Source organism: Xenopus laevis, chromosome 6S (assembly GCF_017654675.1).
Source record: "Xenopus laevis strain J_2021 chromosome 6S, Xenopus_laevis_v10.1, whole genome shotgun sequence".
Lineage (NCBI taxonomy): Eukaryota > Metazoa > Chordata > Amphibia > Anura > Pipidae > Xenopus > Xenopus laevis.
The window spans coordinates 20,404,802-20,417,710 of record NC_054382.1 but is presented as its reverse complement, the minus strand read 5'-3'; the positions used below and the strand labels follow the sequence as shown (position 1 = coordinate 20,417,710).

Sequence of the window (12,909 nt, the reverse complement as noted above, 5' to 3'; positions counted from 1 at the left end):
ATCGAACGATCGAACGATTAAATCCTTCGAATCTGACGATTTTATCGTACGTTTGAACAATTTTTACTTCGACTATAAAAACTTTTTTTTGCTGTAGAAGGTCCGCATAGGTTAACATAGCACTTCGGCAGGTTTAATTTGGCAAAGTATTGAAGTCAAAGTTTTTCTAAAGGGACAGTACTTCGATTATCGAATGGTCGAATATTCAAACGATTTTTACTTCGAATCGAAGTCGAAGTAAATTCGAAATCGTAGTATCCTATTCGATGGTCGAAGTATCCAAAAAATTACTTTGAATGTTGAATTTTTTTACTACAAAAATTCCCTCAAATTCACTATGACTCTTGATAAATCTGCCCCTAAGTGATCATTTTAAAACCAATAAGCCTCTTATTTTAGGTAAAATAATGGATTAAAAATATATTCCTGGCACCTTCTAAATGTCTTTATCTCCTCCCTAGAAGTACAGAGAAAATGGACCTACCTTCTCAATAGAGTTCACTGCATTTTGACTTTCAGTGACCAATGATATAAGGCAGTAGTAGTGCTAGCTGTGGTTTTTTTTTAGGAAATTAGTCTAGCGTATACCTGCTGGGGTTTTTAGATGCTATTTATTTTTTCTTCCCCACTGGTGAGTCATACAAAATGGCCTCTGTATCCCTGTTTATAATTTCTCTTTCTGTTGAACTCTTGGGTTATCAACACAATTTTAATTCTAGAAATCAAATACTGTGAGAAAGAACAGAGGACACACCTGCCCAGTACTGTACTGGCATTATATAAATAAATATTGATGATGATGGTAAGTGCAGTGTTAAACAATACATAGCTGAGATCATAACAGTATAATGAACAACCAATACAATAAACTGTTATAATAATAAAGTTCTAAATAATGCTGGTTTTATGGCTACAGATGGGTTTATAATATTTAGCAAAAATAAGAAGATACAATAGCTTGAATTGTCAATTTAGTATGATGCTTTACAGACTTTGTAGAACATTTTGTCAGCAGGACAGTGTATTTCTATGTATTTCGTACAGAGCTGACGTTAAGGGGGTTATTTATCAAAATTTTTTAAGATTTTTTAAATAAAAAAAAAGTCCGACCAAACTAGAATCCACGATTTACCCTTATTTATCAATAAAAAACAACGAAAATAAATCGAATTGACATAAACCGCAACGTTTTCGGATTGTCGCACAAAAACTGCGACTTTTTCAAATTGTCCCCCTAAAAATTTGAATTCTTCGGATTTGACACCCGAAAAGGCAGAATTTTTTTGGTGAAATCAGTGGAAAAAGCCCGAAATTTTCGGATTATAATACAAAACCCAGCGCAGACAATAATATCTTCAAATTGCAAATAGGACTTCTGCCATTGACTTCTATAGGACCTTGACAGGTTGAAGGTGGATTATTTTCGGATTCTGACTTTTTGCAGCCTGGAGTCATGATAAATCTCGAAAAACGTTATGTTTTTTTTCCACTAAAAATTCAGATTTTATAGTTAAAAAAACTAAAAAAAAATTCAATAAATAACCACTTAATTTGATGCTAGTGCTTTCAAAAGTAAGTCTGTAATCTGAAATGAATGTTATCTTCAAAATATGTCAATAAACAATAAATGAATGGTAAGATTCTCTCAGAACAAATCCAAACTACAATTAAATATCAGTTAACCAGCTCGATGTAATTTGCTGGAAGCATTCCATTTTTTCCACTTCTCTGCACTGTGCCATACATCCAGCCTTCGTCGATTGACTGAACATTGACAATATAATCGCCTTCTCTAAAGGACACTTCATCTTCATCTTGCGCGCAGTAGTCATACATGGCTCTATATGTTCTCTATGGGGAAAAAATTAGAGCATGAAAAGGTTTTCAAAATATGTAGATTCTTTTTTTGTTTTTTTTAATCAAAATCAAATAAACTCAAAATGTATTTATTTAAAAAAAGAATTGAATGAAACTATGAATTTGTATTCATTTTCAATAGGTCTGTAAACTCTCAATAAAATCTGAAAATTTAAAAAAAAAAAAAACAGCTCCCATTGACTTCTACATGAACTTGTAAGTTTTCACTTTATAATTACTATACATTTTTTAAAACCATAATTCGAATTCATGTTTTGGCCCACAAAAAATCCTTGGCAATCATAGCAAAAATTCACATTTCAACCTTGATTAATCATCCCTTTAGTACATGCCTTCATACACAATGTATTCTATTATGTTCTACTTTAGGGTTTCATTGGGTAATTAAACATCAAATCAATTAATGACATTGGGGCCTCTGTTGTGCATACAATTTTAATTGATTTAATGAATGCTAATTATGAAAATTCTGGGGCATATGGGAAATGCGATAATGTCTTAACAATATATTGGAGGTGGGTCAGAAACAGACAATAAAATAAATGTATTTAGTGTTATCAAACGTGTGTCCTACTATGGTTGTCATCTATATTTCCAATGTAGTTTCACTTGAACCACTGCGGAGTTAAATATAGGTCGACAATAATAACAAATGCAAAATGTTTGGTCAAGTTAAATTAACCCACAGCAACCAATCAGCAGGTACCAGGGGCAGGCCAAGAAACCAGGCACCCTAGGAAACCTGGCCAGCCACCTCGTTCCCCCCACGCACGTGCATGCAAGGTGATGCCACACGGGGGGGGTCCTGGTGAGAAGAGGGGAGAGTGGCAGAGGGAGCAATGGAAACCAGAGTAGGGATAAGCAGAAGACCCTACCCAGCTCCCCACCGGCATTGCTCCCTATGCAGGTGCCTCCTCTGCCTACACCTGGTGTATCATTAATTATTCTGGGTAATGAAAACCATAGGTTGCCATGGGTTACTAGACACCGTCTTTGCAATTGTTATAATACAAAAGAGTATTTTTTTCTTTTAAAACATACTTCCATGTACCATATGTTCCCATTTCCATTATCCGCCTCTCTTTTCCATAATCCGCCTCTCTGACTCATAGGAGGCACTCATATCTTTCTTGGCCAACATGCAAAAGTGGAGATCATTGTTTGTTTACTTTAAAAACTGATGCCACTGCTCAACACTAAGGAAATATCTTCAGATTATTCTTGGTTTCTGTTTTTAACGGAGGTAGTCAAATCAATTCCATCTCACCATTTCCTTTACTTACCATGCTTGGTGAAAGTGGCTGAGCATGCTGGGACTGTGCTGACCTCACTGAAGAAGCACTGCTTTGGTGCATATAACCGTAGCCTGGGTGATGTTGCCCTGGAGCTGGAAATAAAGAACCCAATGCAAAATAAAACACCTAAGACAAAAATATGGCATAGCAACAGGTCTTTTTTACCACTTTATTTCTATTGCAGACACATATATCCCTTTTTGAGGGATCCCTATCATCACCCCTCATAGGGGCAAATTCACTAAGCGCCGAAGCGCCGAACGCTAGCGTTACTTCGCTAGCGTTTGGCATTTTCGTTACTGCGCAAATTCACTAACGAACGCTGGCGTAGATTTGCTAGTGTTACTTCGCACCCTTACGCCTGGCGAATTATCGCTACGGACGTAACTACGCAAATTCACTAACGCGCGCATTGTACTGAACGCTACCTTTTACGCTAGACTTCCTTCGCCACCTCAGACCAGGCGAAGCGCAATAGAGTAGATAGGGATTGCTTCAAAAAAAATTTTTCTAAGTCCCAAAAAACGCTGGCGTGTTTTCTACAATATGGGTGATAGGCTGAAAAAGATCGCAAATTTTTTTGGGGCTTCCCTCCTTCCCCCCTACATTTCCTAACTCATGGCAACTTACCTAGACAGTGGGCACATGTGTAGGGCAAAATAAAATTTTTATTTGATGTTTTGAAGGTTTTCTAGGCATTTGTAGTGCTGATACGTATTCCTCCATTGAAATTTGAATTTGGCGCCGTATGCAAATTAACCATCGCTAGCTTAACTTCGCTTCGCTTAGCGAATCAACGCTAGCGCAACTTCACAACCTTACGCTACCCCTGAGCGCAACTTCGGATTTTAGTGAATTTGCGAAGCGCTGGCGAAACTACGCCTGGCGAAGTGTGGCGAAGTGCGGCGAAGTTACGCCTGGCGCAACTACGAATCTTGTGAATTTGCCCCATAGACTGTTAATCCCACTGCTGCTTGGAATCCATGTGACCACCTTCGCAAACAGAGTAAAAGATAGTGATGTTTAGCTTAAGCAAAGTAAACATAAATAAAAATCTGCAATGTAAATAAAAATAACGGAATGGTAGAAGACACCGGGCATTTTTAATCCATTTGGCTTATGTATGAAGAACTTTGACATTTGAAACTTCAATTTCAAATAAAGATTCCTGTATTACAGTGACATTTTCCACCTTCATCAATAAATAACCCTTTGAAGCTTTACATATTGGTGATAACATGAGCAGAAAGCATTGATTTGTGGCGAAGTAGTAACCAATTAATAGGGGTCTTAGGGCAATGAAACATGGGGAAATTCCAGATGCTTCTAACCTACAGTAAATACGTGCGGCAAACAGCCTCTTTTTACTTTCATGTGAATCTCCTGCAAATGCATGTCACGCTTTGGTGATACATTTTCATTCTAGTTACAGATGTGGCGTTCAAAACTCTTGAAATGTGATGCAATCCCCATATTATTCTTTAATATACAGGTGAGTGATGATAGTTGCACAGCGTGGCCTAAACAGTCACTGCAAGTCACTGCCCAAGCCTGACGATCATTTAAAAAGCAGAGTCACGATTATGGCACTTTCAGCTGCACGTGACTTTAGGTGTGACTATCAAGGGTCACTTGCCTATGATTAAGGGAGTGAATCCCGAAACACATAGGGAGTGAGATCCTTGTAGGAGTTGCAATAAACCTGCTATCTCCTTGTATGGAGTGCCGTCCACTTTTTTGGTTTTTGGAGTGACATAAGCGGTGGGGACGCTGTGGACTGAGCACCCAACAAGGAGGCATTGGAACAGCTAAATGGGAGGGTAAGCTGTGAGCAGTCTATTTGGTGTGAGAGAAGAGTTTCACTTGCTCAGTCTCTTACACACCTTGTACATACGTTAAACTTCAGCAACAGCACCCCCAAACACCAGCCAACACCCCTAAGACTCATACAAAACTATTGGCAACCAATTTAATACTTCTCCAACTAGTGATGAAAGATGCCATGAACTACAGTAGTTGAGGATTAAGATAATTGAAACTCACATTCTTAAGCTGGCCATAGACGCAAAGATCAGATCGTACGAATCCACGATTCGTACAATTTTTGGACCGTGTCTGACATATTTCGTCCGGCGGAGATCGGCTGTTTGGTTGATCGGACAGGTTAAAAGATTTCTGTCGGCTGCGAGTAATATCTCTGCATGTATTGCCGATCGTACGATTTGCAGATGGTCATTAGCTTTGGTCGGACATAACTTTCGTACGATTGCTGTCAGGGGCAGAACATCGGCTGATCTGTTCTTTTGTACTTTATTTGATCTGAATGGTTAGTGGCAGGTCGGGAGATGGGGAAGTCCGATCGTACAATGATTCGTACGATCGGATCTTTGCGTCTATGGCCAGCTTTAGGGCAGAGACACACGTGGAGATTCAGTCGCCCGGCGGGATAGCAAGAGGAACTTTGGGAGACTTAGATTGAAGCCAGCGGGAAGGCAGTTCAGGGAGATTAGTCGCCCCAAGAAGAGGCGATTTGTCTCTCGGTTACTAAAGCTCCACGAATCTCCACGTGTGTCTCTGCCCGTAAGCCAGCGAATCAGCATACGCACAGACTCGTTTTCCCATTCCACATGTGGAGGATTAAAGCATACAGTTACACACTTTTCAAAGCATCAAAGACAAAGCATATTACATTTTATATTATATAAGGTATAACAGTGCAAATGACCAAAAAGATGTTACAACAAGGACATACATTAAAAAACAACAAAGAGTTTATAAAATTAAAGGGAAAACATGGAAAACCTTTACTTAGCTCAAAATATAAAATGTCCTGGAGGCAAGTGGGAACAAATGGGATGAACTCCCCAATGGATTGGGACCTCCAAAGTAAATCCAAAATTTAACCAGAAAAGTTAACCATTTATCAATGATTTCATAGGAGCAGGTAACTGGGCACCACCGCTCCCTCAGGAATGCAAGAGGGTATGGCCTGACAGGACACAGTTTGGGTTTTTTGTGACCTCCTGTGAGTATGAACTGGATCAAGAATATAATGACCATAAGTTCTAACAGGAACATAGTGGAGAAATGATCTTATATTCATTGGTTATGAATTTACCTACGGATTCCTGAAGAGACTAAACATTAAATTTGTGTAACCTGCCCACACATTTTCATCTGATTATCCGAGTGCCAAAACTAGTCATGTATGAATTCCTTTGAAAGCTAATATAAATTCCGATTTTATAAAAAAAAATCACGAATTTATCGTGATTTTTCCATTCAGAGTTTAGTAAATAACCCCCATGTCTGTTCTCCATGGACTTTCTCCTCCTACATGGCATGGCTCTAATCGGTCAGTTATCAGTCAGAGCTTAGAACAGGAACCATTTGATTCAAATATTAGGGGCTATTAGTCACATGAAGTTCCTTAACCTAAATAAGGGCACATGACCTGTTTAGAATATGGTAATATGTAGAGTAAGAGTCAAGAAAAAGCAAAACAGAGGGGAAAAGCCTCAACCCTATAACAGAAATATCATTATAAAGTAGGAATGCACCGAATCCACTATTTTGAAAAGATTCGGCATATGCAAATTAGGGGTGGGAAGGGGAAACAAATTTTACTACCTTGTTTTGTTACAAAAAGTCACGCAATTTCCTTCCCGCCCCTAATTTGCATATGCAAATTAGGATTCGGATTCGGTTCGGCCGGGCAGAAGGATTCGGCCTAATCCGAATCTTGCTTAAAAAGCATCCCTATTACTGTATATAGTGAATAAAGTACCCCCTCTTGTAAAATATAAGGATATTATAAGTTACCAAGGAGTTTCATGACCATATAAAAATACGAGAGCGAAGGCCGAGTGTTTTTATACAGGTCATGGAACTCCGAGGTAACTTCTAATATCCTCATATTTTGCAACTGGGGGTACTTTATTAATTATAATACACAAATTTAAGTGAGTCATGTGACAGAAATGACATCAGAACTCACCGTTTATAACTGATGACATCAGAACTCACCGTTTATAAGGATATAATTTACAAGATATTCATGGCTCTTGTGTATTATAAAGTATTCTGTTCATTCCATAAGGCAGTTAAGAAGGTCCAAAAGGTCCTTATCCTTTGCTAAGCAAGCAATTACATGTTTTATCTTTTCATTTTTTTTTAGTTTTTCTTGTTGCAAATATTTCATACTTAATATTATATAAAGATCCTCCATGTTTTGTTTTTTAGCAGTCTTTTAGACTGCCATCTGTTGTGTTATATCAAAGCACTCCACTTCAAGTAGAACTTAGACATCATAAACAATGTTAATGTTCCACACCAGTGTACTTCAAGCCACACATTTGTACTGTTAGTGATTATAGCAGCTGTCCTTTCTGTACCATTTGCTATGCATTTGTAGGGTTATCGTCTATAAATTACTGTAGAGCACTTCAACTTCACTTGGGCATTCTTTCTTCTATTATTCTTTTTCATTACACAGCCTTCCATATTTTCCCTATTTTAAAGGTACCGTACATATGGAAAACCTAAAAGTAGTGTTTTTCTATCAAACATATTCAACCAACTACTCTCTAGTTGCTACTGAACAATTGCCAGAACCCATTAGCAACTGAGAGATGAGAGCTGTACAGGTATTGGACCTATTACACAGAATGGGATGGCCTTCCTGTAATTCAGAACTTTCTGGATAATGGGTTTTTGAATAACCGATCCCCTGTAGTTCAGTTAAGGATGTATATTGGACTTCTTGGGCTTCCACAGATGAAATACACATACATATATTTGGCTTATTCTTAGAAGTCTTCTGTATGGAATTCCTTTCCTGACTGAAGTGATGCACACAAGGCAAATAGAGGTAACAAAAAGGACAGCTGCTTAAAGGATTGTGCACATTATTGTTACCTCCTTCATCAGATGCCCTTGTTCCCTCACTGTAGTAAGAGAAACTAGGGTTCATCTCGGATACCTCTGACCTGTCATCTCCCTGACTTAATCCAACAGCACCGGCAGAGTGGCAACAATGCCTCTTATATTGACTTGCTCTCTCTAAAAATGAAGAATTGCTGTTACCATTGATTCCACACAAATACAGACGACGGAAATAAACAAGAGAGGGGACTATTAAAGATAAAACTTAACGGAATATTATTTTTTGTACTGAGTTCCAATACTATGATACTAATTAACAGATGAGCACATGGGTTCAAACTTAGAGGTCATTAGGGTAATGGAATGGGGGGGGGGAAGCCTAAATGCCACCACTAGCCCCTTTTGAACAGCTTTAAATTGCCCCTAATGTGCATAAAAATAAAACATGCCCACACTGCAACTTTTTCCATCTCTTGCCATCTAGTAATACTTATTAAATTTTGTCTGAAACTAGATTTGTCAGAACTATTGACAGAACCGGGAGAAGGAAAATTCTACTTTGTGTGTTACCCATGTGCTTTTATGTTTCACTCATCTTTTAAAAAAATCCATACAAAATAAAATGACATTTTAAAGCATACTCTTATTTTAAAGTAAATGTAAACTCTCGAAACAAAGTATAATGTAATGTTTGTAGACTGCTAATTAGTGATGTATGGGTCCCACCGGTTTCGAACCGACCACACAGTTTGCATACAGGTTTGGGTTTAGCTCTTCCTTCTGCTGTCCCCACCGCAACCTTCATATGTCATCTTCTCCTTCCAGCAGAGTCTATTTGTAGGTGGGCGCCTGACCCGCCCTCTTTTGTGACATCAATAATGGGCAAGTCGGCCACAGGTCGAAAAGTATAAGTGCTGAGTGGGTTTAGGTTGGGTACAGATTGGGAGCAGGTGGGTTAGGGTTGGGTGCAGGTCAACTTTTTGTTGACCCAACCATCAATACTGCTAAATGAATTTGAACTACGCCACCTGCTGTTCATTTCCGTCAACTGGACATAGTTTTTAGAAAATTAAGTGAAACATTTAGTGGGATGTTGCTCTCCTTAGAACCGACCAGTAGTGATGGGTGAATTTATTCACCAGGCGCGAATTCGCAGTGAATTCCCGCCGGTGAATAAATTCGCTAAACCGCTGTGAAAATTCGCCAGCAAATTGTCAAAAGAAATTGAACGCTGGCGTCCGTTTTTGACGCCGGCACATTTTCACAAAAAAACGGACGCTGCCATCAAAAAACGGACGCCAGCGTCAAAAACGAGACGCCGTTTCGTAGATTTTTTTGCCGTTTCGCTAATTTTTGCGAATTTTTTGGCGAAGCAAAACGGCCCAAATTCGCCCATCACTACTGACCAGACAAGAGCAAAATAACAACACACAATTTTCCTTCTCCCATTAATGTAAATTTCTGCAGACTGAGTCTGGTCTGCAGAAATGAAAAGCAGGTGGTGCTGTTGTTCATTTTGTTAGCAGTGTAAATGCTGCTAATGGCTTACATTAAAAACGATAATAAAACATTCATGCAAAATGTAAAAGTGCTCAGACGAGCCCTCTAAGCACATTTTTATTTTTCAAGAGTTTACATTTTCTTTAATAGCACCCTATTGAGTATGTAAAAAGAGATGTTATTGCTTTTAAATATTTGTTAAGCTTTTCCATCAGCAAGAAGTAATAATGAATTCAAAATATTATTTTACACAATGGGATTTGGAAGAAATGACAATGGTTATAAATATAAATATACAGTAGTATATACTGTATATTATATACTTTGTTAAAAGTAATTCACTCGGGGATAACAGGTTTCTGGGTTAATAAAAACAGATTTGTTTTTCTTATTGTGTATCAATACCAGTTAGCATACGCAGGCTCCTAGACTGGATATTGTCTTCTAGTGGATCAATGTCAAAGATGGAGCCTGGGTCTGTGCGCCAAACTTTTAAGTCTTCAGTTGGAGAAGAAAATGTTATGAGAAAGAGACAAAGATGAAGGTAAAATAAAAGTCAAAAATAAACTATTTTAGGTCGATCATCTGATCACCTAAAGAATGAAGTATGGTTTATACTCTGACAATTACTACTACTGTCATATAGAGAGTCTGTGTAAGAGATCCATCCTTTAATCATAGTGGACACAATCATAGTGAATAAACTGGCCCCTTGAAGCCTTTAATTACAGATTGAACCACGTTGCCCTCCTGAATGTTTATAATGAACTGTACATTAGACAGCAAGTAGTCTGACATCTCTGTGCTTCTGTAATAATTTTGTATTAGAGTATAAAACTATCAACACCAGTTTTTGCTCTTAGCATTTATTAATCATCTTTTGTACACATATGTATACATTTCACCCCAAGCTTAAACTCTACTAGTGTGTTTGTTTCTCAAGACTTTATGGAGAGTTACTAGCAGCTCAAAGTCCTTCCAATGTCATTTCTCATATGCTTTAAGGATTTGAACTCACCTACAACCATCCCAGATCTTCTGTCCATCTCAACTACATGCGGATGTACATTTTTATAGGCTGCATCACTGACAATCTGTGTATTCCTTCTCACACGGTCTGTTATGGGATCATCCACAACTGGGGTAAAACCTTTACCTTTACCCTTTTCAAAATCTTCATGATACTTGATCTAAAAAGAATTATAAAAAGAAATATATACAGTTCAGTAAATTGTGTATAGATGCATATCAAAGATACCCAGTGTTGGCTCAGATTCAATTCAGTGAAAAATACTGAGTCTCCACTGGCACATAAAAATGCCTGTTTTGATTTTTCCACTAAATAAGTTAATTTGCTTTGAACTTAATTTGCCTTTGCAAACCTCTTAAACTCAATGACAACACTTTAAAGGAATAGTTCAGTGTGAAAATAAAAACTGTGTAAATAGATAGGCTGTGCAAAATAAAAAAATGTTTCTAATATAGTTAGTTAGCCAAAAATGTAATGTATAAAGGCTGGAGTGAACAGATGTCTAATAAAACAGCCAGAATCCAACTTCCTGCTTTTCAGCTCTATAACTCTGAGTTAGTCAGCGACTTGAAGGGGGGCCACATGGTACATTTCTGTTCAGTGAGTTTGTAATTGACCCTCAGCATTCAGCTCAGATTCAAAAGCAACAGATATGACCCATGTGGCCCCCCTCAAGTCTCTGATTGGTTACTGCCTGGTAACCACGGTAACCAGTCAGTGTAAACCAAGAGAGCTGAAAAGCAGGAAGTAGTGTTCTGACTGACTTGTTATATATCAAATAACTCCAGCCTTTATACATTACATTTTTGGCTAACTAACTATATTAGAAACATTTTTTATTTTGCACAGCCTATCTATTTACACAGTTTTTATTTTTACACTGAACAATTCCTTTAAAATGTGTGCAATATAGAAGTTATCTGTCATTTTCTTTGTATATATGTGACCCCCTTTAGCCAGGGAGGGTGAAATGCAGCAGAAAATCTTATGGTCCTCAGCAGCCTGAATTAGTTAGTTATAAATATGAGAATTAAATAAAATATGCAAAATAAGCACACATGGCTGCAGTAACGTAACTACCTGGCGCATGGCCGGGTGCAGGCCATGGAGCCGGGCCCCCTCCAGTAGCGGACATTGCAGCAGATTTGCGTGTGTGCAAACTGCCGGTGCGCCCCAACTCTTCTTAAATTCTTTAGATTATTGGAACAGATTGAATGCAGTTTTTTTTTTTATACTTTGGCAAAATGTGTTCGACTGCAGTCTATCACATTCTTTTTAACAGTTTACATTTCCTTTAACTGTAGGGTAAATGTCAAGGAGATAACCTGGTGTAGGGAATATTTGACTGTATCTGTAACCACTTATAACATAGAATAAAAGACATAAAATACATTTTCTGTCCAAACTTCTTAGTTAAAATAACTGCTAAGCCACTCATATAAAACATGCGCACCACAAGGCAACATGCACCACTCACACACCGTGTCAGGTTCAGTAACATGCATGTTAAAGAAAAGCCACAAAATCAGATTAGTGATAATATTTTATTAGTGTTTGACTAAGCAACTTGCATATTCATGTGCAGTCTTCAAGCCCAAGAGCACCTGCAGGAACCATTATGTTCCTTTAAATTGGGTGCACAATAGCTGTGACATCGACACTGCAACTTTAGGTGCATTTTCCCATTCAGCTATTAGGCTGAAAACCCCCAAACATCCTACCATGGATATGTGGTTTTGTGTTTCTTTCACATGCCTCATTTCTGGAGTGTCTAAAATTATGCTAGGTCTACCTTTCAGTTGTTTCAAGTCGTTGCTGTACTTAACCTGGAAAAGAAAAATGGAACATCTTAGCTCAGCTTTTAACTGTATAAATGCAAACAAATCCAAGATAAGGCTTAGACACTCCAGGGTGCCGTCTTCTCACTCGCTCCCAGACTGCATGAACCCCAGAGCAGAGCTTTGGAAATGATCTTCTTTCCGCCTGTCACAGATTACTGAGCTTCAGAAAGAAAGTCAGGGATTGATTTTACGATACACATTTCCACTGGGGACTGGGGAGTTTTTGTTTGAGTAAAAGAATATTTAAGGGTCAAGCCCTGAGAGTTTGCAGGTTACTGTACCTTAACACGTTGCCTTCCCTTTGGATTCCTTCTTTCTCAGATTGTTGGCTGAATGTTTGTGTACCTATTAAAGAATACCTGCACACTGTAGGTAATGATACTGCATTCATATTGATGTATTTGAGACTGTCCAAACTATTATAGAAGCCGTGGACAGGAAGACAGGGAATTTAGCTCCTGTTGGGAAATTACTCCAAACA

General features: G+C 38.2%; 1 protein-coding gene across 4 annotated transcripts in view; it reads right to left on the bottom strand.

The window, feature by feature from the left end:
• Positions 1-1,466: 1,466 nt before the first annotated feature.
• The window catches only part of nebl.S (nebulette S homeolog), a 129,595-nt gene continuing 118,152 nt past the window's right edge, over positions 1,467-12,909 (bottom strand). The window contains exons 24-29 of one of the 4 annotated variants that reach the window (XM_018269114.2): positions 12,309-12,413; positions 10,576-10,747; positions 9,963-10,055; positions 8,091-8,234; positions 3,162-3,265; positions 1,467-1,851 (exon numbers count right to left, since the gene is read on the bottom strand). In XM_018269114.2, coding sequence (XP_018124603.2) covers positions 1,675-1,851; positions 3,162-3,265; positions 8,091-8,234; positions 9,963-10,055; positions 10,576-10,747; positions 12,309-12,413 — 795 coding nt within the window. In that variant the 3' untranslated portion in view covers positions 1,467-1,674. The remainder of the gene's footprint in view (positions 1,852-3,161; positions 3,266-8,090; positions 8,235-9,962; positions 10,056-10,575; positions 10,748-12,308; positions 12,414-12,909) is intronic. The other 3 variants (XM_041567426.1, XM_018269116.2, XM_018269117.2) reach the window with 3 other exon arrangements.